Source organism: Colletes latitarsis, chromosome 14, assembly GCF_051014445.1.
Source record: "Colletes latitarsis isolate SP2378_abdomen chromosome 14, iyColLati1, whole genome shotgun sequence".
In the NCBI taxonomy this organism is placed as follows: domain Eukaryota; kingdom Metazoa; phylum Arthropoda; class Insecta; order Hymenoptera; family Colletidae; genus Colletes; species Colletes latitarsis.
This window is the reverse complement of record NC_135147.1, coordinates 29,393,941-29,421,443: the sequence shown is the minus strand read 5'-3', so window position 1 is coordinate 29,421,443 and position 27,503 is coordinate 29,393,941. Positions and strand designations below refer to the sequence as shown.

The window sequence follows — 27,503 nt, the reverse complement described above, 5'->3', positions numbered from 1 at the left end:
CGAGCTACGAGCATCGCTCAAGGTTGCAGCATGCGATTTTAATTGTGCAAAAACGAGCACTGTCGCCGGGATCGTTAATCAGCTCGTCTGTCAGCCGATCGTAGAAATTCATTCTCCATTTTGTAATGCGACGCGCCGCGGTATCCACTTATCCCGCATTATGAACGGAACAATTGGAAATGGAAAGTACTGAATAATCGTAAACATAATTCTTTTGTTCTCGGACAAATTAAAACTCGTCGCGTAAAGTGCGACGATAAGAATAAATAAGACTGTTTACTTGGAACGAAATCAAATTTTGATTCTATGAAATTATTAAATTTTATATTTAAATTAAACCTTCTCTAAATTACATATTTCTTTCGCGACGATTTAGCCTACTAAGTGAAAAACTAAAGAAAATTAATTGCGTGACGAGAAATTAATTAATTCTACGTCTCTTCGAACAAGGTCAGGTGCTGGGTGTTGAAGTAAACAGAAGATACATTCGTTAATGAATCTTCATTAATGAAAATCATTAAATTGTAATGAACCATTCTCGATGATTATTATGGTATTTTAATTAATATTGTGTAATAATACGTTCCCAAACACAAGTAAAAATACCCAATTATGGGCAGACAGATTAATTCAATCATTTACGAATTCCCACAAAGGTTATCAAGCGATATAAAATTATTCTCCTAAAAGAGCTATAGCTCGGTTCTGTTACCGAATCAACCTGCATGTTACGAATACAACAATGATTCATATACTAAATGCCAGATAACATTTCTATCCTTCTCAACTGGAGGTATCATCTCTCTTAGAGTCAGTGGAGCGTGAAAGACGCTTGAAAAACGATACGGACCCGGGGGTGCCTGCGACCATTTGTATACAAAAAAAAAACATGCTTTTTCTCGTTTGCTCGCACTCACTGTCCTTTTTTTCGGTTGTCGACTACACGCGACAAGCGACAAAGAAAAAGGGGACTCCGAGGCTCAAGGATATCGCTGTCTATAAATATCACTGCTGGTGTCGAATTTCGTCTCCAGCGTGCGAAAGACGAATCATGCCAACCCAAGAGCGACGTTAGTCTTAAGAACCGTTACGAAAGTGGTAAAAATTTTGTTGGAAATTGTTCCGATCGGAATACACGGAGTTCCGCGCACCGTCGAAGGGCGTTGGCAAGGTTAAGGTCGCCAGCAAGGTCAGGGACTCGGAGTCCCGATTCTCGTCGAGTGGAGAACGCCAGCCTACGCCTCCATGTCGAAAGCCTCCCGGTATTGATCCCTTTTCGCCCGCCAAACTCGACCAATCCCAGCTGGCATCGCATGGTAACCAGCACGCTCTGACACATTTTCAGAAGAACCGACCAAACGTCCTCGGGCCTGGCCCGAAGTCGATAGGACAATCTCGTGACAACCGCTAATTAACGCCGGGATCTAAACCGAACCGTTTATCTATTTCGACCGACTCACGCAACTGCGTCCTGACAATCGTCCCTATCCCGCCGATGCAATCTTCGCGAAATTCGCGAATCACGGATATCCAATTTAATGTTTCCATCCGCTTTTCTTCAGTTTCACACGAGTACTATTTTTCAACCAACATTCTACAGACCGCTTAACCACAGGTGGCCGATATTTTAAGAAGCGATACTCCGAGGCAACCAAAGTCTCGAAAGCTCATGATCGAAGAAGGGTTGAAATTTGTCTTTTATGGCGGTAAATCCAATCGTTTAGAAACGAGAAAGCGATAAAGTTTATATTTGCAGAAGCTGCAACTATATTTCGAACAAAATCTGTTTTGTTATATTTTACGGTCGAAAAGAGGCAGTTTCCACAGAAATATTTTCAGATGACAACGTGGCCTTGTCACCATCGCGAAGGTCTGTCTCGTTGACCGAGGCTTTCGCGAAAGATCCAGCACTCTTTGATCTCCCCTGAATGCTCAGCTTTTCCACTCGGCCCTTTTGAAGGCCCGACGACCGCGGCTCGTTAATTAGAAGCGAATTCATGAAATTTCACCAGTTGCTAGGGTGTTAAGGAGGACGTGGGCACAAAGCCGGCTCGACGACGTTTAACAGAGGAGCTGGGATTTTTGTCAATTAGCGATGGACAGGGGTCTCGTTTCGCCCTCGTTTTCAGCGTGCGCTTGATTGTTACAGAGAAACGACCTGCTTTAACTTTTTAAGGGTATTTACCAGAGGCTCTCAAACTAATAAAGACGCGAGCTAAGAGAATTACGGCGATTGTTATACAGTAACGGTTACCTTGGCTTTTTCAGGGTACGTGGCTAGGGACCCTGATCTTCCAAAGACCAGGGTATTCAACAAGTATAACGATCGTTATAGAGAAACTGAATGCTTAAGATTTTTCAATACACGTGGCTGGGTGACTCTTAACCCAATTATCCGAAACACGATTGTTATAAAATTGTTGTAAAATCAAGAGAACGAAGATTTTCACGGGCGAATTGCCTGCTTTTAGCATCCTCAGGGTCTATGCCAGGTGTTCTCCACCTGTGCAAAATAAGCAAGACTGTAGAGGCACGATCGAACGGGGTGCTTTGCTACGTCCAGACAGCCTGTCTCCTCACTAATATGTAATTTATGCGCAATCACGGGGCCACCTTTCGAGATATGTTCAGCCTTTTGTCACGCCAATACCTGTATGTTTAAACAGGGTCGAATCGAATCGTTTCGAGCATCAACGACCACTAGAGACATCCGGTCAACGTTATTCCTACGGCCGATGTGTGTCAGGGAAACGGACCGGGCGATCGTTGGGCTTTTTAATGCGAAAACCGAATCGATAACACTCAGGGTTTTTCTGGACGACCGTTTGCGGCGCGCCACTCGATCGTTGAGATTGCAAAGACTACATCGTCGAGCCTCTTTCGTTGCTTAAATTATTATTTATTGGGTGTTCGGTGAAATGGTCAACAGTACGTTAAACTAATTTTATTCCAACCGTCATGAACGGCGTATCGATACGCGTCTCTAATAGTCGTACAACTGTACCGACTTGGAGAAGTTTAATTCACCAATGACGTCGGTGAGTCACGTTCCCGCTCTGATACGAGAAAATTAATAATTAATGACGACAAGAGAAAAAGCAACCTTCCAGCGAAGACAACGTCCAATCGCAGATGATGTAATAATAAACAAAGGTTTCGCGTGGAATCCGGTAAACGTTCGAGAGTGCGTACACGCCTAGTTCCTCGTCGATTTAAAACTTCCTTTATATAGCCAGGGCTATTCTTACCTTCTACCTACGCTACATTTACTATACAATTTTTATTAGGAAAGTGAAACAGATCTAGAGGTTGCCCCTTTACAAATAGAGAAATCGAAGCACAGAAAGTTTTAGTTTTAATGCGCGTAACTTGGGATGCACTGTACGGATAGCGGGCGAACAGTGTCAGTGGAACATGGATCGAACGAAAAGCGTGCTCGCGGGATCGACAGGGGATCGACTGTCTTGCGGTATTCAGTGGTCGGACCGACACCACGGTGACGCTCACGTTGTGTTGCACTCGCGATTCATAGTTGCATTAACGAGGTCGATATATCACGGCGAGGTTATCTGGGGAATTGTGGCGTCGCGTATCAGCAGTTTGCATTCCACGATGCGAGTCGCAAGAAACGCGCTCGCAGTATCACGGGAATTCCGCCGGGAACGTCATAACAATTTTTATCGATCGCGTTCGATCGTTTTCCAACCTTCTCTAAGCAATTTCCCGCTTGTATCGTTGTTCCTACGAAAGCCCGAGCTTTTTCTTAGCCGTCGCGATAGCTAAACAACTTGCGCGTTAAATAGAAACGTTAAATCGAAATTTTGAGAATACGTTCTCCGTAAATCCAAACTTTTGAACGAAACTGTTGCTCGTCGATCACGAAGGCGAACTAGCATAACGCGGGAGTGGATGTGCTTTCGAAGCAAAGTGACCTTGGACAGCCAATACATTCTGCTTCCACTTTGCGAACCGCACGGTAAAGCTACTTATACTTAAAGAAGACCTTGCGCTATTATTAGACGTAGGAAAGTTGGGGTAGGTTCATTAAAACGTACAGTGCATTCCGAAGTTCTTGGTTCCAAGCTTGCGCTCGTGTAACGCTCGACTCATAAACAATAAAGTAGAAAACATGCTCCCTGGTATGTCGGAAAGGATGACATTTGCGAATCGTTAAATGTTCCCTCCGTGCAGGAAGGAATTACACGCCTCGCGGACAAGCACAAAGCCAGAATGGATTCTCACGCGAACCCGTTAGCAACTAACTGTTATGCCAACGCAGCCAGAAGATTAAAGCGTGAACGTGAAAAAGATTTATCAAAATCAAACGTAAAATTATTTGTAGATGATTTATAAATAGGTATAAATGATAAAAGGAACTGTGAAAAAATAATAATAATAACCTTTAAAGGGAGCAACGCGAGAAAGATGTCTTGCCAACAACGTTATAATATAATACAGCAGGTGCGCCCCAGTCGGAGGGGTAACTTGGCCTCCCGTACACCAAGGACGCCAGGGTTGATTGATGGGGCAAATATTAGCTCGTGGAACCTCGCGCCTTGGCCCAACCTTTTTACAACGACCTTACTATCATCCCTGTTTCACGCTTTTGCGAAACGATCGACTTTCTGCGCGCCTCCCATTCGACCCTCTTTTTTTTTATTTTCGGTAACCATCCTGGGTGATGTCGTTTCAAATATTTTTAATGTTTCGCTAAATAAACGATTGAGAAATGGGGGAAAATAAGTTCGAAATTTACACAGTGACGATACGCAACGTCCCCTAACCTCCCGAAGAACCTAACGGGGGCTACCTTTCGCGAGAAGGCTGGTGGGGAAAAAAAGCAGAGGCAACTAGTTACGACCACCAATACAACGACCTTGATGTCACCTAGAGCAGCGAAAGCAGTCGTTCCCCTGGTCGTTCTAGCCCTTCCAGCCAACCCCCCGACACCCCCACGGCATTGTGCGATTGTCTCGGGAAGTAGGTCGCCACAATCAGTCTCCTGCAATCGCACAGATACCCCTACGTGCCGCTTACAAGTCTACTCTCGAAATTCTTGCATCCACGATAATAGCGGAGGCCTGTCGATGCCGTATCGCGGCCACCTACAACCCCTAAATCCTGCCATTTAATTATACCGATACTTAAGTACGCCGCGAACAGGAAGACTTGAATCGTCATAGAAAACAATTATACGTTTAGTAACGTTAGTAACAGAAAAGATTTGGTCCAACACGTGTCAATTGTTACACGGCGCGAACGGAACTCGAACGGAAGAATAGCAGTCCCCTCGGTTGCGTCACTCGACGCTATGGCTCTCGCACACCATAAACCACAAACACACGGCAGATCTCACGTTGCGTCCAGTATCGTTGCCCTCTGTATGGTAGAATCGATGTGTCTCGGATAACGGCCACGGAATTTTACGGCGGTAGACGACGCGATCGTTCAAAGGTCATCGTTCATCTTCGTTTCGAAGGTTTAAAAAAGCGCTATAAAAAGAGCAGATCCCGTCGAAAAGTTTCGCGAACGCTAGCAACTTTGACGCCCGGGCGTTCCAAGTTTCGCGAACGATGGGCAACTTGGACGCGCGAACGAATATCCAAACTTCCGGACGTAAATGTAGTTCCGGGAAAAGATTATAAGAAACTGGCGGGTAGTTCGGGACACGAGGCATTCGAGGATTAAGGGTAAGCGCTCTTAGCGCCGGGATCCGCCCTGTCTTTTGTAGCGGAGAAAAGGCCGAGCCCGTGCACAAAGAGTAGAAAGATCACGATTGCTTGTAAAGTTCGCAGCTCGTTACGTTTCCCATCCTCTTTGCAGCGTGCTATGTAGGGCACCGTATTACGGGCGACATCTTCCCGACGCGATATCAAACGTAAAATATTGCCCGCGCGAAATGTGCATCGCATCAAATATGAAATAAAAGAAATAGCTACTTATAAGCTAATATTACACAAAGTATTTCGTGAAATATTAAAAGCTAAGAACGAGGTTGCACCTGAACCGCGCTACCGTGGCCGTCGGAACAACGACAGACTCCCATTTCCATCCAAAGAGGGAAACCATTAAAGAGAAACTGGGAAACTGTAAATCTCGGTAATTCCAATGTTCCTCTCCAACAGTCTCCAAGGAAAATTGAATTAAACCCTTGAGCAGTCGCGCGGAGACATTGCGATCTCATTTCCAACGTGTCTCTCGCAATGAATGTTTTTTTCGGTTCGGATGTTTTCTGTTGCCGGTAACCGGCGAGTTTTAAAACAACAAAATGGAGGCTCACCGTTACAGAACGTTTAAATGGATTCCATTTACTTTGACTCCCAAGGTGCCTTTCGCTTCCATCCCTTTGTACCTTTTAATGAAAATCTCAATTTCCACAGCAAGAAATTCGCCGAGCGTGTATCAAGGTGTACGAGTAACCCAATTAGTAATAATAAAATTGTAATTTAAACGAGCTGTCCGTGTAAACGTTCTTGTACCAATTTCGCCTGCCTGTCGTTTAACTTCTACGCCGTTTGAATTCTGCGTCATCGTAACTTCTAAGTCGCTAAATCCTAATACACGAACCGAACCACCATGCTTTGATTCCATTTCCAGAACAAAGCTCGAACCGGTTAGGGAACGAATCGTACGCATAATCTAACCTAGAAGTACGAAATCTGCTTAAATGGAATTTAACGTAAATTTTAAGCTTCAAGTCTGAGTTGAACGAACAAGTTCCGTAAATCGAGCGTTAAAGTGCAAGGTTAATTTGCGAAAACATGTGTTAGACAGTTTGCATATTGACCTATCATCGTCTCGTGCTGACCACGCGCACGTATCGTCGGTGTTATCGGAGTGTTAGGTTCGCTGCACGTGGCCAATATTGGATTACAACGAATCCTTTTACGATACGCAGTCCTCAAGGTTGCCACGCGACGACCTCTGCCATTACACACGATAAAACGAAAGGAGTAAGCCGCCGTTTGGGGAGTTTGTCCCGCGGAATCGCGTTACGAAAATCACCGCGTACACGGTATCGCGTTTCGAGTCTGTTCGCCGATAGCGTGACTCTTTCCGCCTTGTCTTCGCGTGCCGTTACGTGTCACCCTCGACGAAGCCTCGGGTTTTACTGACGTACGACAAATTTCACTGACGGCTCTCGTTTATCGTTCATTTGGCTCTGTATCGTCCGCCGGCGGAGCCACTCACGCGACTCTGTCGCCCTCTGCAGCGTGAAAGATCGAAAGTTTCGATGCAATTTTAGGAACGACTCGTATCTATTCGAACGAATTAATATCTGAATATTTTATACGTACACGAATGCTACCTCGACAGTGAATTTGACAGGTCGTAGCTCGATGTTTCTCTCGCTTTTCTGTTAGGAACTGACGAAACGAAAAAATCGAGATAGACCGTTACGTGGTACGCGATCGAAAGCTTCGGTAAACCTACTTGTCTCCGAAACTGGGTCAGCATGACCACTCAAAATCTTTTATACGTATAATCTCTCGATACCGGGGGGAAAGCACCGCCCTCCACGACTCTTTCGGACGCTACACAAAGGATCGCATTGGACGAAAATAAGTTGCACAGAATGCTTCGAGATACATAAGTCGGGCAGTCTGTACGAATATACGTAACATCAGTTATCACAATGCAACATCGGCGAACAAAACTCAAACATGATTTCTTCATTGTTTCCCAGATAAATCCTGTCAGAGTTACTTACATCGAAATAAAAACAAGTTTCACACTTAAATATATTTCTTACCGCGTGCGAATTATAAAAATATTTCGAGGTATCGAATGATTCATACGTGACGACATACTCTCAGAATATTTCGCCACCGAGGAAGGCTAGGCTCTCGAGGAGGAATTCAAGAAAAATTTTCCATCGTGCTTGAACAAAACCGCGAAACTGGTTCCACGATTGTTAATAAGCTCGGCGGCAACCGTGAATCGAAGCTAACGCGAGCCCCGTCTAAGTCTACGAATTCACTGTGTAAAACGCAACGTTTCCCAACGTGAGTTTATGTAAGATTAAACTTTCTACAATGTATCATTAGCACAAAGTAGGGCAGGTGGAAACTCGCGACCACGACTTACGCGATTCCGTAACGTTCGAGCCGTATTTATCCGGACTCGCTTCATCGCTGTGCAACGGGTCTGCATCCGAGCCTACTAGCGATGGCTTTAAGACGTTTCGAGTCCGTTCAACCAAGTACGAAAAAACTTTCAGTTTCGTAATTAGTTAAACAATGGATCAAATCGTAATCTCTCGAATACTAGGTGGATCTCTAACGAGAGTAGAGGTTTAAATTTCGCTACTTCGAGTATCTCCATCGATTCGAATTTTGTACGATTCACAGTCGGGAGACGAAGAGGAACCGCGCGGTTGACCGAAAAAAAAGAAAACCAAGTCCCATTACGGGTCCAAGTGGGACGCGTTAATGAATTTCCTTATCAAATCGTGGCCTCGTCGTGCCACGAGTCGCTATTATTATCTCTCCCATCGATCAATACGACGTGCAGCCGTATTGCAGGACGACTTGCAAATAACGTCAAAACGTTTCTGCGCAGGACGTGCAGGATACACATCCGTTTCTATCGATACCTGTTTCGATGTACGAGGCGCGACATCGATCGTCTCTGATTCAAAACGTCGGTTAAAACGTTTCTAAACGGGACACGCCTGCTCGATCATCGAACGAGACCGTTCCTGAACTTACGAGGGAAACCAAGTATTATCGATTTCGATGAAACTCCACAAATAGACAGAGAAATTAAATATATCAGACCTACTTTTCGAGTAGACACGCGATAGTTTACGAGCCATTTAACGGATACAAGTGTTTCTACGATTCGCATTTCAACCGTGATGTTTTTATTTTTTTATTTTATTTATTTCTCATATAACGTATAATTTACTCTGCTCTACTATTTATCTTTTTTTCGCGACGAACGATTAGCTCTCGTGCTCCCCTCCCGATACAAAGTTTATGCTCGTGGCTGCATCCGACGATCGTAGGCCCGCTAAGCTGATATCCGTGCAAATAAACCCGTCAGCTCGGTGAAGCCAGTTAAATGTCTCGAGGATTATCCGCCGAAGACTCAATTAAGATTAAAGGAGAGGGGGGAAGGGGGCAGCGTCGAATAATTACGAGCGTCTATATCGTCGTTCGTCTCTCTCTCTCTCTCTCTTTCTCGCCTGTCGTCCGGCTGCTAACAACTTTTCAAATTCTAATCGAATTTTCTCCCTCCTTTAACCGACCGGGGAAAAAATAGGGATCGTGTAATCGTCGGCTTTAATCGCGATAATCCCTTCCAGTCTGACGTCGATGGAAACTTTATTTACACAATTTCTCCTCCACTGTTTCCGATAACGAAAATTGAGATTGGAAAGGAAGCTCGCGCGACAGGAACGACGTTTCATGAAAATTATGCATCGTTTCCTTTTCCTAACAATAATGTTTTCGACGTGCTTTATCCGACAAATTCGGTTTCAATATTCTCCGCTTCTATTTTTCGAAAAATTCCACAGACACGTCCTGTTAATAAATACGTTTCTTTTAAAAACAGTCTAAAATTATATTCCTGATATTTTCTTCTATCGAAGGAATTCGTGGAAGTGTTGAGCACCACTGGCAAATTTTCTCACCGGAGAAAAAATATTTTTCAAAGGAGCGACAACGTCTCATCTGTTTGCGAAATTCGTCATCTCGGGCTGACGCGAGATCGATCAATCGCAACGGATACATTTGCATATATTAATCATAGACCGTCGACGAGCCGGGGCGCGTCATTAATCGTCGTAATTTGACGAATGATTTTTACGGCGACGCCTTCGACATCCGGGTCAACGCGATTTTCGTCCTGGCTGCAGAGAGAATTTCATTAACGAGAAACACGATGCGCGCGAAAACCGCCAACGAACGAGCCAAACTAGCTTCGAAACACGGTTTTATCGCGATTTAATTGCCTCGTTGTTTTATTTCATTTTTTACAATATTTTTCATTTTACAAATTCGCAATATACGTCGATTTTATTCAGTAGTTCCGAGAACTTTACGCGGGAAAAATATTGCAAAATTTTGCAAACATTGGCAGAAATTGTTTACAAGCAATATACAATACGAAACACGAATTTAATAATATCAGATGCCTCGTGGACACCTATTTCCGAACACGGCCGCCATTGTTTTCAATTTACCGCTTTTAAAAACAGAACTTCTTCTGGCTTCTTTTCCAGACGATAACTCGAAGAATAAACTTCGTTCCCTTTATATTTTTACTACTTTGAACATCCCGTGAACACGTTTGAAAAACCAACTCACAATATTTTCGAAAAATGTAAAAGATACGAAGCAATAAGCGCGATGGATCGAAAGAAATATAACGAAAGATAATTTCTGGAAAATGAATGGTATTTTAGGATCTCTAAAATTAACCAACTATCGATACTGGGAAAGAAATTAAGCGCGGATGGGAATAACAAAGGAAGAAATTAAATTCTGGTGGCGAATATTCTCGATAAAATGGCGCGTCGAGACCGTCGAACCGCCAGCGTCCATTAATTTTTCATGCCTGGGCATCGGGCACAGAAACGTTCGAACCGATTAATCGTATTAGCGATGGCACGGCATTAATTGCGGTAATTTGACAAATGACCCCTCACCAGTGTGCTCGGTGCTCGATTTTCTCGGATTCCTCGCTAAAATTCCATCGCCGCGAGCCAACCGTGCGAACGAAATGAAAACCACAACAAAATGCACGACGTCCGCCTGCAAACGGCCCAGAGGACTTTTGTTGCCGTTTGTTCTCCCGGATTGCACGGAAACCTCAATTTTCAAGGGATTCCGTTGCAATTGTGTCCTCAGATTCCAATGCTTCCTGTAGTTTTTAACGGAAGACCGACCTTGAATGGCCTGGGTTACCAGACTCCGTCGCTCGAATGGCCGAGTCGTTTATGCCAGTCGTTCTTAATGGTGAGAACGCCCTGTGGACGTATCATTTAATCGCAAGTAATTCTTCAAACGTACTTACTTTTCTTTAAGTTTCTTGATACGTGCAACGCCTGCAAGAACGCGTAACTCGGAAAAGGAGATGCACGTTTTACGACGCGTCGTAGAGGGCGAAGAAACGATTGGCAAACGAGTGAAAAATGTCGCGAAGGAAACGAAGAGGTTGCACAACCGAGCGTCCGAGGTGCGTAGCTGAAACGGACGCGTCGTTTTAATTCGACGTTAATGCAAAGTGCTCGGTCGTCGTTGGCCGAGGGTGAAGGTTATTATCCCTAGCTGGCAGGATTCCAACAGCCGAGAGTATTTCGCGGAGAGTGCTTTCTCCCGACGCACTTAACCCGCGGTGGATTGAAAAGCGATAAAACTCTTTCTGCATCGCACTCCCGTCAACGAACGACGCGCCCTCTCGCAGACCGAGCAACGGTTGTTGGACGATTCTCGAACGCTCTTCGCCCCCCTCGACGGCCCAGTCGAGCTCGTGTCGCGTTCACAGGCATCGCTCAATCCTTTCGTCTTGTCTGCGATTGCTTTCAATCGCGAACACGACAGAGGGGAATTGTGGCGACGTAGCTAGAATCTTGGAACGAGGTAGAATCGCAAACTAGGGACTCTGGCAGAGAAAGTGAAGCGGCAACAGAAAACAAGAAAAATTGAAATAGAAAGTCCTCGAGGACGAAAACCTATTAACTCGATGGGGTATTCTCACTCGGAAGCGTCGATTTATAGAATAAAGAATCGTTACATTAGATTTCATTAAAACGTTCCGAACCTTTTCAATTTTATTCTTAATTTTCGTGCTTGATAGTCGAACGAATTCTGCTGGAAGCGTAAGAAGATACTTGAACGATATTTGCCGCGGAATAACGGAAAACTAAGCCGGTGCATAAATACGGGAACAAACGTCCGAAGTGGCTTTCGAGATTATCAGTGGTCGTGCGACGACAAAGAAAACTTTAAGATTAAATAACAAGGAACAAACAGCGGAAAATGATGCGACTTCCGAGAGTAATTCTACGGCAGACTACGTACACCGCGGTATTTCTGCGTTGTTTCGTCGGCAGGTGTTCGAGGAGTATCTTCATTCTCGCGGGGACAATGCCGAAGAGACGCGTTTTAAGGTCCGAGAAATGCACACGTACACATCGACAGAGTTAATTCAAAGCTTACATAACTTTGTGCCCGTTGTTACGAATGGCTGCGGCTCTTCAGCCTTCTGGCTTCTGTTTCTAGGTGCGTCAAAGTGGCGGGACAATGAAATTCATACAGGGTGTCTGAAATGTTCCCATTATCTCTAGAACGGTGAAAAAGTGGCCCCCGTGACAGAGCCTCGCTGCAGTAACGACTTATATCGTTATATCAAAGCGGGTATTTATACAGGGTGTTTGACTTGGGAATTTTTTTTATACCTATTCACCAAAAATGATTGTAATTGGTAATTGTCGGTATGGAACTTTAAACGTTAATAACTTTTTAAGGAAGCCTCGATCGACAAATTGGTATTCTTGATTTTCGTTTTATTTCGATCTCTAGAATCCCCCATTCAAATATTTTCCAGTGGTGGCTGAACACCCTGTATAGTAGACAAATATAAGATTTGGATATTGTACTCCTACTATATCAAATCCCTTCGCCAACAGTCTGAGACGCGAAGAGGGAAATTGTGCCGAATACTTGGGAACAGAGCACGTCTCACGCTAAATCACGTTCCTGACTTTTATTATTAGCTTCCGCGCGCGTTTTGGAGATACGTGACGCTTCGCTTTCGTATTCCACGCGCCATCTACTAATGAAAACTCGCGATAACTGGTGCACTTGCTTCGAAATTATGGCCTAATATCGAAGGTGCGTAACTTTTAATCTTATAAATACAAAAACCTGCCGATCTCATAAACGAGATTATAAAGTTTCGGATTTTCATGGAAATGTTCGTCGACGATGTCAAAAGGCGTAAAGTTTCGAGCGATAGATGATCCTAGATTGTTCGATAACGAACGTGCACGTTTTGATAATCAGGATAAGAAAAATTCCCATTCCCGTCGTCCGAACAGATGATATTATCGTCGTCGTAATTCCACGACGTATCGTCGTTGAAATCGCTTTTATCCGTCACGGCATCGCGCGTATGACTGCGAGTTAACGCTAGTTTAATCAAGAGACGTTTCGACGTCAGTAATGGCTGTAAGTCGCCAATTTATCGCGCATCAAGGCAGTCCGCGGTAAAATGGCCACGATTTCGCGAAAGCAGGTCGAGAGGATGTGGAAAAAAATCAAAGTGCCACGCAACCATTTCCTGTAAATTGCTACGTGCTGTGCGAATGTATACAAATTTATACAGAACGTCGGGACAAAATGGTGCCAAAGTTCACGAACGCGCGCTTCTCATCGAAACAGACTGAACAGCCTCGATAAACGTACGTCTAAAAATAGTTTTTGCGGGAAATTTATGTCCCTTGCGAATAACCTTTCGAAGATTAATCGCATGAACTTCGAAATCTGTGTGTTTGCGATTTCTTTGTAACTCGTACCATTGTTATCCAATCTGGATAAAATTTTCTTTAGACGCTGTTTATGTTTTCTATTTCTATTTCATAAAGAGTTTCTGTCGTCTAACCGTCGACTACCTTTACTTATTATATTGTTACGCAAATCGAAGAACAAGCAAACATTTGTTCGATCAACTATATCGGTTTGGACGAATTTATGCCGGAATTAAAACTCATACTCGTTAGCTGCGAACAGAAAATTACTCCACGTTTTAATTCGTTGTACGTTATCAGAATAAAAACGGTGCATGATGATGAGACGAGCTGCTCTAAAAACGTCGCTCGTTGCGCAGTTTTTAATCAAACAAAAGCAAAAAAAAAAGGACAAACTTCATGGTGGGGAAAATAATAATAATAACATGCAACGGGGCAACTTTTTCATTCTCAAGCGTCGGATTTATATTCATAATGCATCGGTTACGTTGCCACTGCTATTTCAATTTTTTGTATATCTTTCCTTTCTTTTTAAACGGAAGAACGTAACTGCATGAATAATTTGGACGCTGTATCCTTGTTGAAAAATGTTCATAGCATAGCATTAATATTATACTCGACTCATTTGTGAGAACATCTTTAATTTATAGCAATGTAAATATGTAAGCTTCATTACCTTTCCCCCCAACAAAATTATCATGCATTACTTTTTATAAGTATCTTTCTTGTTTTTGTTAGATTTCTCTGTAACAAACACGCGTCAAAGTAACGTCATGAATGTTGTATCAACGAAGAGACGCTCGGAAAGAGTCTGTTGTCTCTGGGATGTCGAAGGAGACGAATTTCGCTGAAAGCATCCGTCGAAAGTCTTCCCTCTGAAATTCAATCATTTCCCCGCGATCGGATTTCCACGGATACGGGATCAGACAACCTTTAAAACGATTCCGACGACGCAAAAGGAACTTTCGACAATTCCGTTCCGGAGATTACGTTCCGGTAACTGCTTCGAGGGTTTTCGGTAGTCGTGTCCAAGTTGTTCCAACCTTTTTAACAAAATTCCTCGAACCGATCGAGATAAAAAATTCAACAACAAAAGCGTTTTCAAGTTCAATATCTCGATACTACCGCTGTTCAAAATTATTTCTCAATTATCAAAATTTTCTACGTTGCTTAGTTTGCAACAGTTGTATTAAAAATAAAATGAAATTGTACACGTTGCTCTTATCAGTCTCTGACTTTTAATACGGCCCTTGGTTTCAGTCGTTAGACGAGCAAATTTCGTTACTTGTATAGAAATTCTGTAGAAAGGGGTGGATTGTCCAGGCAATGCTGACTTGTTTAGAGGCTAATTAATTTTATCAGGATAACGCGATAATCCTGTGGTTAAATTCACGAAGCGTTTCTGCCAAGTGGCGCGCTTTAAATGCATTCACTGTGCAACCGACCCGCTGTTGTTGACCGAAAAACAATATTTTCTCACGAAACGAAACACGTACAACGCTTCATTTTTGTTTCGTTATATTTTCATTAATTTTAGAAGATCGTTATTACTATTTATTTATTTTTCTGTAGAATGTCGGTCGAAAAATCAGAAACAACGTTGCACGTTAAACACGATGTGGATCTTTTTCAGTTGTCGATCTCGTTTTTAATCAAAGAGCCCGTCTCTTCTATTTCAAAACAACTAAACAAATACGCGGTTCTTTTATATCCCAACCGATGCGTCTGTTCCTCGCAGCTCACTGGATCAGTGTTTCTCAAACTTCCTCCAAATACGTCTGAAAGACTATTTCTTTTTTTTTTTAGTTCTAAATATAATAAATATGGTAACAAATCGAAACCAAGTTTTCTTTTACGTTTTGACTCTTTGCAACAGCAGTCGAAGGAATTGTTTTTAACAGGCGTCTCTAATTAGGCTACAATACTACCGGAAAGCATGTTTTTTCTTCCGCCATAAAACGTGCTTGTTATTTTCTTCCAAGGTTTACTCGCCAACACCAGGGCGAGTGTCTCCGCCCTAATATTTTAAAAGAAAAGGGAATTCGTAAAGTTTGAGAAACACTGGTCTCCACCACCGATGACGTCAAAACATTTAATCGTGCCCCGGACGTGCCTTTATTGGATACTGATTTTACGGGATACCGAGTTTTTATAGAACGCAATATAAATACCAGCCACGTCACGAGTAAACTCTTTTTTTTTTCGCATCTCAGCCGTCGCGCCCTTTGAACAAGAATTCGATTTACGAAACGACGAAGAAAATTAACGTCCCTGATGAACACAGTGCGCCCGTTCCATTAGACGCAATTCCGTTCGGGGGGAAAACGATAGGACTGTTTCGTCTCGAGTTTGCACTCCTATCGTCAACCGTTTCCGACCGATATTAAAAAATTGTTTACGGAGTCCTCCGATATTTAATTACAACGACGACGATATGAAATTCCTGAGCGAAAGGAAGGAGGGAACGCTTTAAACGATATTCTTGGTTTCTACCAGAACCCCCAACACCACACCCCTTGGATACATAAATTCAACAAAATGTCTGTCGTTATGTTTACGTTGTTGTTTCTCAACTACTCGAAGCTATTGTTGCAATAGAAAATATTATAACACGGTGGAGGTTTAAGAGCACCGATGCAAGTAGAAATAGCGAGCATTGGTCAGACGCGTTCGATCGCACTCGGATGTCAAAAGTCTACTTTCTAAAACATTAAGCTACGTACAAAAAAAATCACGATCGTTAAATTTTTACAAGCTTAATTGTAGTTTTAACAGGTTATGTAATTATGTTTACTTTCTAAATTTTATTTCGAAACAGAAATGTTTAATAAACGCACGGTGTCTAAAATCGGAACATTTATTTGTAAATAATAAATTTGTACGCATCGAGAACACAAAAATACAAAATAATCGTCTCTCTGTAACTTGATATTTTATTGGTCCCGCCATTCATTTATTACGCTCTCGATAAAGATAAACGATCGAATAAAAACGAAACCTTGAAACCAAAACAAATGGGATTAAATTCCATCAGAACGAAAGTACCAACCCCGACAGGCATGACATTAAAAAAAAATACTGTTGAACAATGTTTGCATCACTCACGTTCAAATCCACCCACAGTCCTCTTTCGTCGATGATAAAATCGAGAGGGTTTCAAAAAAGATTATCCAACATCTATGTTAAAATGCATAAACAAAGTCATTGAAAATAAAAAGTTGTAATAATACTGTAATAATGGAATTGTTTTCCAGCTATAAAAACTGAAAAAAAATAAAAATACTAGTATCTCGATCCCGCCATTCGTTCGCGCCACCCTACACAAGCTGAATATCATTATGTGAAATAAAAAAAAGAAAAAAATACCGAACGTAGCTAAAAATATCGTCGAACAAATTTAGTATTTATCTCGTGCGTCCGATTCCATCGCCAGTCACGAATCGGTTTTTTAAAAAGCTGTATAAGACGTGTCGCGTCGTGCTTACCAGAGCACGTGAGATCGAAGAAGGGACGAGAAGGAATTCACCCTTTGTCACCACGCTCGGACGACACTCGATCACGATAGTGAGCGTCGCAGTAGCACGTCGGACGAGCCTAATCGCGAAGCAACACGGTAAATCCGCCGGGCAAAGTCCTCGCGGAAGGATCGTCGCGAGGTAACTGACGTTTCGCCGGTGTTCATAGTTGGAACAGAATCGCGCACCCTCCAGTCCTCCCTGTCTCCACCGCCCAGTCAACCTTCTCCTCTCCCCCCTAACGTTGCCGGTCGAGCTACCCTCGCGACCCCCAGGACACCGTTGCCACTCCACCTAGAAACTCCACCCCCTAACAGCGTGTGTCTCATCCTCTGTGACGTGGATGGACGGTGTCATAGGATGCCACCTGGAATGGACTCCTCCTAGCTATTGTCTTCTCACCGTCTATGGTCTGCCACGAGAACGTATGATACGCCACCGTACCTAATTCTTCCGACGACTATGTATACCTATTAATTTCCTCGCAATTTTAACGCGAATATATATATACTTTACGCGACAACTGTATAGCAAATGATTGTAAACCTTTCGTAAAGCGACTGTATACTTTTGCCAATCGAACGTACACACCCTTCGTAAATGACTGTTTTTGCAAACCGTGTATATACATACATACGTCTTTTGTAGTCAGAGGGATAAAACTAACAGCTCCCAGGGACCTCAACGTGAAACTGCGTTTACCCAAAGAAAGTCAGCAATAGTATCTCCTAACATCTATCCTTGTTAACTCCCAGGAAACTAATTACTCTTTAAAGTGTGGCGTGTTCGTTCCCAACTGCGTTGTATCTCACCCGCCAAGCCAGACAGAAAGTATTATGGGACGTCAACGGAAAGAAACTCGCTGCCATTTTATTTTTCCTTCATCTACGTTTCCCAAGGAGAACGCCTATATCTTCTGCATCCTGCGATGCTAGAAATTTCCGAAAACTGTACGTCAGGGGGAAAGATATCGTTTTGGAAAATGTGAATTTTCATCGACCTGAAATTAAACGGAAACGTTCAAAAGCTGTGCATAGAAAATTTTCTTCTATATTGTAAAACATTGTTTTTCAAATTATTTTTGAAGCAGGAACAACGTGACATGACGAAGCAATACTTTAAATGCGTATTCAAATTTCACCGTTGTTTTTACAAAATTTGCATATGAACTGACCGTACTTGCGTATAACACTTTACACGTGTTTGCTTTAGAAACAAAACATCTACATACTGTTGCCGATACTTTTTTTCCTGTTATAACACAAACCGTATTCGCGAACAGAAATTAATTCCTGGCTCTATCAAGTCGATAGAACGTTACTCGGTGTATTAAAATTGAATATTAATAGTGAAATGAAAAATTTAATATGCGTTTCGATATCGTCGATATATTTGTTTGATAAAATTGTACGATATTATTCAAAACGATTGTATAATTTTTATTTTTCGTTTTTTTTGGTAGCAAATTAAAAAAATGTCCCGTGTAAATCATCAACGTAAATTCATCGAGTTGAATTCGTTTCTCCGCGGCCGCCTCCCTTAAATTCAGAATGCGCTTCGGCGATCCACTCGACCGAAACGAAAAATGTTTCTCCATCGAAAAGTGAGATCAAACACGCCCGCATCCGTTCGAGAATGAATCGTTCCGATTTACTCGATCGTGCTACCGGGAAAAAGAACCGAAGAACAGGAAAAACGTCGAAGGAAACTTGGAGAAACGAAAGAATGATTAAAAATCGGGATCCAGGTCGTAGCAATCTATATACCTGCCTCTCAAGTTGTTACAACTCGGTCCCGAGCCTCTTGCAGCCCATAGAACGACACTGTAGTCTATACAAATTTTAACTCGTTCGCTTGTTTCTACTTTCGTAGGTAAACCGAGCCCACCCATGCAGCGCACATGCCAACGAATAAATAATTGACCTAGCCTTTGCATCGACGTTCGTCGATAACATTATGGTCAACATTGCTGGCAGTTCAGCCTCGGTTACACGCAAATCGACCACGCGAAACGTAAGTTTCCCTCGGCTCGAAGAAGGTCGAAGGAGGGAGGGCATAGATACACGAGGAGGGACGAAGAACACAAAGGTGGTAGGGGGAGGGAGCGCAGTGAACGAAGATGCCTCTGTATAGAGTCGAAAAGGCAAGAGGAGAAGCAGAGGGTTGGTCGATGCCGCAAGGTCGTTCAGTATCGACGGCCTCTCCGATCCCCTTCTACAGGGTGTCCAGGAGCCAATCCAGACTTTCGTTACCCGATACGATTCATTAAGATCCGAGTGTGTTTTGACGTTCGTTAGGCGTCGCATAAATCAGGCCCTCCAACCCACCCTAACGCAGCAGCACGGAAGCCGTGGACAATTTCAAGGACACGTCCTTGCAACACGCCATTGCTCCCTTTTAACCGATCCTTTTGTCGCCGGTGACCTATTTTAACGTATCGCGGCCGTTAAGCGTATCCCATTTTTCAGGGTGCACGTTCGAGCAACGGACTCTCGAAATCGAGGATTTATTAATCTCGAGCCGCCTACTTGGTATTGGCTTTTTTCTCCACCCCCTCTCGCCACCATCCCTAAGAAGAGGCATATATTGGTAAAAAAGGAATAACGTTCACAGAAGGAAACGTTAAAAGCACGGATTTATTAACAACGAACTGCCGTTTGATACTTTCGAATAATTGCTACCGACGAAACGAATTATAAAAAAGAAAAGATATTCCGGACCTAACCTTGTTCGATTTCACCTCCGGGCGAACTTGGTACGCCGACACGTGACTTCGTAACGAAGATTTCCAACTTCGTATCGCATTCGGTTTCCATGGTTCTCGTGGCTTGAAATCGAATTCGTGCGATTCGGTTGGAAAAGTTTCGCACGTGAAGCGACAACGACGACGACAACGATATCGACAAGACGAAGAAAAAGGAATGTCACGAATCGATGCGCGAGCCATTGTCTCCCGGTGTCCTTGAGTGACGCAGCTGGATGAAAAAGGAACAATGCTCGCCAAAGACACGTTGAACCCGGCCAACCAACACGTACGTAATAATAACAACGCCCCGACTCATTATTTCTCGCTGGGACTCTTCGTCTCCCTTCTACCTTCGACCGACAACGTCCACTGTTTTTATTTCTCGCTGCAGCGTCCTCTACTTTCCGCTGTGACCGTTACTCGAGACGAATTCTCATCCCCTCGCCACGAAATACGATAAACGTGTTCCAAGAAATATTCCAACGAACACCACTGCAAGAATAAAGGCACCACGCTTAACTAAACACTTGAAATACGAAACGATTAATGATATTCGATGCTTAATATTTTACGACACCTAAATTAAAAGACTAATACTGTCTGTCTATTTTAAATTTATATTCTACCAAAATTCTGTACTCCGAAGGACACGAAGAACAGAGCAGAAACAGCGAATATTTCCTCATTTTCCGTGGTTCGGTCACGACCTTCGTCGGCCTGGAAAACCGATGGAAAATCGCTCGAGTTCTCATTAGAGGCGGCCTTCTCGACGGTCCTTTCTTTTTTTTTCACTGTTCTCTGTTTCTATCTCTTTCTACGGCACATTTTTCCATTTCTTACTTTTTCCACCTTTTTTTTTTTATTTTTGGTTCGCCGAACTTGACGCTCGTGCGCTAGGTGGCTCTGTTGCACTCCACCCCCGCTTCCCGCCACTTTTCGTCCTTCGGTCGCTGGGCGTTTTTCTCATTTCGCCGTGAAACGAGAAACGGAATCGTTTAGCGTAATCTAGAGGCTCGGTTCGGCTCGGAGGATCGTTAAGGTGGGATGGTTTCCTTTTTTCTAGTTTATTTTCGAACGTCGTTACAGATCGTGGGAATTGAAAATTCTAGTCAGCGCGTAAAGCTCGCTGGATTCAATCGATGCCACGATTAGAGATATTGCCGATTCGATGAGTGTCCGGTGGATCGTATAGAAAAAACGTTCGTTATCGGAACAGCGTACTTCTTTCTTGCGAAAAATGAAATTGAAATTGTTTCGGAGAAAGAAAAATCCAATTTATTTGAAGTTCGTTAAGTACCGTTTGCTTGTAATCCGAAGGTAGGTAAATAAAAGTTAATATAAATTTTGCAGAAAATCCGAAACTGTTTCGCATAAACCGATAGTCGAGGAACTCGAATCATTAACGACGTTCTCAGCGTATTGCAGGAGAGTAATTACGAGCTCTTCTCATCGCTCACAGCGGCCGGATCTCGCAGAGGTTATTAGAAGATTGAAAAAAAGGAGATATTCCATCGCAGGATAGTAACTTCATTAAAGACACGTCGGTCTACGCGTCAAACTGTATAATTCTCGAGCGAATAATGGATGATACGAGCCACCAACGCCTCCACGACGGAAAACTGGAAGCTTCGAGTTTAAAAATTGCCAAGTGTTTTTTAATCGAATAATTAAATTGATACCGCTTCGAGGTTAATAGCAAACCGATTTCCGATCGATAGTTTCGCGCAGGTGTTCGTAATCAACGCCGCTGACCAAAACGTTGAAACGATTCATCCGTATTACTCGAGAGCTTATCTACCGTTAATTACTAGTAATCATCCGCACGAATTGTACGCGATTGCGTTGGCTTAAATGGGATAAACAATTTAACATGATCGAAAAGTTTCGATTGTTTCGTTTATTTTATGGGTTAGCGGAAGACGATCGAAAAATAAAATAATAAAGTTGCGCGTTACAGAGAAACGCAAAACTGCACTTTATACAGTCCGATGCTTGGAACGACTATTATTCGATAGTTTGTGGTCGAGCATTGGTATTGAAACAGCTGCATCGTGTCAAGAACCAAAGAAACGTATTCGGTTTCTGTTGGACGGTGAACGCGTTAGGAAGGTCAAGTTAGTCGAGACGTCCTGTAGATAAAAATGCAATATAACTAACGCCATCTCCGAATTCGCTCCGACGTTAATTCCGGAGTGGAATTCGTTGGTGAAAGCGCGCAATTCGAAGACGTAGAAACAGCAATTACGCGCGTACGTTGTACAAGATCGGACGACGTGCTACGAACAGTAGACGTCGGTGTAAACGTTCGCCTAACCGTGCTTAGATATGCAAGGTAGATACGCGCGTATCTAAGCAAATGAACCATAATCTGCCACCGCGAGTACACGCCGCGTCGCTGAATCGTCGTAACACGGTTGCTAGGCGTGCCTTATCTACCCAGTTCCGGTGCTTGTCTGTTCCACTTCCGGGCCTGTCTGTTCCATTCGCTACACTTTGACCCTTTGTCTCCGTTTTCTAATTACAGGAGGCGGCGGCTGAAAGAACACGCCACCGGTGTGCTTTCTTTCGTCGGTTTGGTACAGACGCGTCGATAATGGCTTCGAAACAACCTGCCAGATATATAACCGAAGCTTCCCAAGACACGCGCGGCGGACACGACGAACGATGAAATCGCGCAGATGGTATTCGATGATAAAGTTTATTGTGCAACGCACGCTCGTCGGACACCACTTCGGAAATAGATTCAAGTACATGGACACCGGCGGTTTATTTAGAATTATGCATCGACTCGTTCCCATCAAGGTCGTTATACCGTGAAAGCCTCGCTCCGACGGGGCGCTTGAACTGTTTGCTCCTCCAGCGTGTTTTTCTATCCCCTAACGTTCGCGGAACTTCCTCTCCGTACTACGCGAACGAATTTCGCGGTTCGACGAGATTTTAGGCTATCGCGAGATACCGTAATACCCCTCGGGTCGCTGCAAACTTATCCCCGTTACTGTTAACTATGTTGCTCTCGTACGAAATTCTCCGCATGAAATCTAAAGTCCATCGAAACAACGTGCGCTAGTAACGTTGGCATAACCTAGATTACTTTATCGCATCGCGATGCCAGTCTATAAGTTTAAGGAGTCGCTCGAAAGCAGAGACAGGTTGACCAACGTCGGAGTCAGGTTGTGTTGGGCGCGGTAACGCAACGCTAATGGCGCCCCCTCGACGATACACACGCGTAGCACCGTTTTCTCGGTCCATTTATCACTGTGAAAAATAACTAGCATTTCGACCGATCTCTATCGCGCGACAAAAAAGTTACCGCCGGCACGGTTCGCGTGCACGCGGGAAAAAATTACAAAGATATTTGCAAAAAAGTCAAAAATATATAATACCGAGCGGTACATTTTCAATGGACCTAATCCAAACAAATTCTGACTCTTTCAAGTATTTAAATTTATACGATATTCAATGATTTTATTAAATTCTGAATGTCATAAGACGTGCACGACTCTGAATGACCTACAAATATAGTTAAGAGTCTAAAAAAATCTCTGGTTATTGCCACTTTGTACTTGTAATCACTTGACGGACCGTAAAATGTAAATAAACATACGATCACGTTGCACGCTTGATATTAATCTGTATATCCATGCATTCTATTATTAATCTGTGGTATGCTGCCAACCAAAGTGCGGCTTTGGAACACTCAAGCTTCCAAAATGCATTATACAATAGCGGAGAAAGTAGATATGGTTTACATTTATGGTGGGTGTCGCCATGTTGTGAGAATTTGAACGGCATTTCTATTATATGATTTCCCATACTGTATCATAGAAGTTGGAATGTTACAAGCCGCACTTTGGTTTGAACCGAACTGGCTAATAATAGTATTCATGGGTACGGATAAATGTAAAGCGTGCAACGTGATCGAATATTTGTTTACGTACATTTTCTACGGCCCGTACAGCTATTACGAGATCGATACGCCAACAAATAAAAAAGACACGCAAGTGTTCCCCTCGATTCCTTGAAGTGAATTATTTTTCATCGTAGTTATTCTACAACAACCTTGAATAACCTTTCAAACATATAATTAGAGGTTAAGTATCAAACCAAAAAATACCATTTCGTCATTTCTTCCAAGGCTGGTCTTTCTCTCTCTACAGGGTACACGTTTGTTACATAATACAAGTAAAACGAAAGTCATGTCACAGAATAGTTTAATTCCAAACGATAATGACACATGTAATTTCACCTTTTTACGAAAACCTTACATGATAAGGAAACCTACTCAAATTGTAACAAGTTCGCGTAATAATGTAATGGGAGATTCCAGAGTCCAAAATAAGACGCAAATCAAGAATATCAATTTCTTGACTATGGCTACATTAAAAAGTTATTAAAAAATTAAATTAAAAAATTTCAAATCGTTCTAAAAAAATTATTTTCGTTTGCGGGGGTCAATTTCTGTCATTTTTGGTCATTAGACATACCCCCGAAATCCTACGCATTTTCGAGAAAAAAATTCAGAAAGGTGGACAAATTTTTCGGCGAAAATGAAAATTTTCAAATCGTTCTAAAAAAATTATTTTCGCTTGCGGGGGTCAATTTGAATCATTTTTGGTCAATAGACATACCCTCGAAATCCTACGCACTTTCGAGAAAAAAATTCAGAAAGGTGGACAAATTTTTCGGCGAAAATGAAAATTTTCAAATCGTTCTAAAAAAATTATTTTCGTTTGCGGGGGTCAATTTCTGTCATTTTTGGTCAATAGACATACCCCCAAAATCCTACGTACTTTCGAGAAAAAAATTCTGTACGGGCAGAACTTAATAACTTTTTAAGAAAGCCTCCATCAACAAATTGGTATTCTTGATTTTCGTCTTATTTTGGCCTCTAAAATCTCCCATTACAATTTTTCCAAGGGAGGGCCGAACACCCTGTATATGACGTTACATACGCGTTAACGGTATTCAACATCTAATTTCGAGAAACGAGACGAAATTTTTACGTTTGTCAGCCTCTGGTATTTATCTCTATTTGCTCTCGAATTGAGTTTCAGTATCAACAATCTCGAATTTAACATCTCTTATCGGTCGAACGGAAAGTTCTACGCGAACAAAGTTGCACACAGAGGTGACCGATCGATAAAATAGCAAGCCGCACCGTGCGGCAGTAAAATTTCCGTACGTGCGCCAGACCGAATAAATGCAGATTGTGCGAAGACAAAAACGCGTGGGTTGGATGTAGTTGTAACGTGACCAAATATCGATCTGTTCCGGGCCGTCGTTGGCTTGGGTGGGGGTCCGGCCCGTCCCAGCAAAACGGCCGAAGAAAATGGTGATGTGTGGTGTGACCCCGCACGTCGTCGGGGGAACGAAGTCGTCTGAACCCCGAGACGGACCTATTGCAATGCCGGGGGGGCCATCTAGCGGGTTCCCGGCGCCCCCTCCCCCAATACGTCCGAGGTAAGTCACCGTAGTCACCGATAAGAAGCGAAGAAAACGCGAGGGAGTTTTCTGAGGACAAATGTCGTCGAATTGGCAACCACTGGTGCGTTTATCTTAATATAATTCCGGAAACACTACAACAGCCCGAACGAAACGACAAAATGGTGCGAAGTTCGTGAGCAAACTGTACCGCGAGATTGTCACGTCACGATCACCAAAACGGCAAGCATCAATTGATCTAGAAGTCGTCTCGGCAAGAATATGTACATACGTCCCGTCCCGTATCACGAGAAACCATCGTTGGTCGTTAATCGTGCGATGCCGTAATTCACCTTCACCGCGGGTCAGATGCCACCACAGTATCGTGTCCATTAACACGGACACACATCGCGCTTCAGCCAGGGCTGAATTAAGATTCTTGAGGCCCTGGTCCGGGAAACGATCGAAGGCACTATTGTGATTAAGCAAGTGTAACATGGCGGGATTTGTAAATATTTTTAGACCGAAGAATATACCTTATAGCCAATTTCTGTTTTTGTTATTTTATTCCTATTCGCATTAGTAATAAATATAATGATAGGAGAAACGAAGTTTCCTTGAAAAATGTCCTAGACAAAATTGTTTGTCAAATTTCAATAAAAATCGACTGACCCTCAACCAACGGTCCCTGAGCTCATTTCGACTCATTTTCTAAGGATTAGATTTGAGATTGCAGCCCCTTAAGCGTTCACTTTAATCCGTTCCTGGCTTCTTCGAACGCATGCACTCGTACAGAACGGTCCGAGGAAGGTACATACAGTACAATTGCACCTAACTCCGCAAGTATTTCGACTGAAACGATACCTTTCAAAAATTACAACACAACCAAAGTTAGAAGAGACGTTAACGCAAATTCCGTTTGGTTGAAAAAATTACTCGAACTCTTTGAACAATTCTCTATAATCTTTTAGTATTATATGACATTCGATAATGAAAGGGTACCATGTGAATCGTAATATGTACCGAAGTAGTGATCATCGAATACTTATGAATGCCTGTATAAGTTTCGTTCGAAACTTTATCAATTATTCGAGTAGTTCCAGCCCTAGATGCAAAGAAACCGTGCACGCGTGTAAAACGATGGAAAGAACCGTCGCTGAACGAGAGCCAGAGACGAACAGGTACCATATAATTTGCCGCTCGTTACGCGAACCGCATGAACGATCGTCCGCGATGTCTCGGCGAGAACGATCAAAAACCCTGGCCTTTCGACGACGACAGGCTCGAGCCCGTGCCGCCGCGCCGCGGCTCGAGGCACTCGTCGCGGACGAGAGGCCCTCTCATTTGCCAGTCAAAGCGAGAGAGAATCTTTAAAACACTGACTGGCAAGGTCACGTCGTTTCAGGTGCAACGGTTAAACGTTGTGTTGCGAGACTACCGGGTACTCTGTATAAAACATCGGCCGCGTCGAGATAAAACTGCTGCCTCGACGCATCGTCGACAACGAAAGTTAAAAAGCACGACATAGATTCAAGTGCAAGGTTCTGGCGGCTTGAAGGGGATGTTCGGCGTTGTCTCGTTGTTTCTTGTCGATGAGTGCCACGCACGAGTGGCGAACTCTCGTCAGAACGGGCAACGTGGCGATTGCGATTAAAAAGATCGATCGAATGAACGAATCGTACGTTGACACTTACATTTTCCCGTGATCGGCCATCCGGACGGTGGTGTACGCTGACCAGCAACGACGTCACACTCTCCAAGTCCTCTAGCCCTCTCGTGTGCAGATCGTGGTGTTCGCACGTTCGTTGATAGCGGGAAGTAACTGCTGCTATTTGCCGGATCGGTGGATTCTGGCGCCGTGAAGCGCGGAAAATACGCCACGACGATCACGAGGCGAGATTAGGTGGTGTACACGACGGCATAGAACAGCCGGCACCGTAACAGGAGGAAAAAAAGTGACAGGAACGTACCGCGTGCGCGACACCGATTGTTTCGTTACGGGTCTCACGTCCTCACCGTCGAGCCGCTTGTACTTTCGTTTCGGGCTTTCGTTGTCCCGTGAAAGAAACTACTGCAGCACGATCGATCTACTGCGACGCGAACGCGCAACACGCGCGTAACAACCGATGAAAAACGCGTGGATCGTCGTCGCGTAACGTTGCTACGACGCGACGGTAGAAATGCCAGGTTTTTCCGACGAAAATGCGATTACGAACACTCCACAACTCCCGGCCCAGACTGTCATCGATTGTTGACGAGCGTCTCGACCGATCGTGTCCTTTGGCGAAGTAACCGTGGCGCCATCTCATGCATCTGCAACGGTAAATCACACGAGCATACG

General features: G+C 43.4%; 1 protein-coding gene across 5 annotated transcripts in view; it reads right to left on the bottom strand.

Annotated features, from left to right (window-relative positions):
• Mtd (TLD domain-containing protein mustard) overlaps nt 1-27,406 on the bottom strand; it is a 138,634-nt gene extending 111,228 nt beyond the window's left edge. For 2 of the 5 annotated variants that reach the window (XM_076782136.1, XM_076782139.1), the window contains exon 1: nt 26,857-27,406. In XM_076782136.1, the coding sequence (XP_076638251.1) occupies nt 26,857-26,876 (20 nt within the window). In that variant the 5' untranslated portion in view covers nt 26,877-27,406. Of the gene's footprint in view, nt 1-6,787; nt 7,124-16,965; nt 17,190-26,856 lie in introns of those variants that run through there. The other 3 variants (XM_076782135.1, XM_076782133.1, XM_076782134.1) reach the window with 3 other exon arrangements.
• Nucleotides 27,407-27,503: the final 97 nt, after the last annotated feature.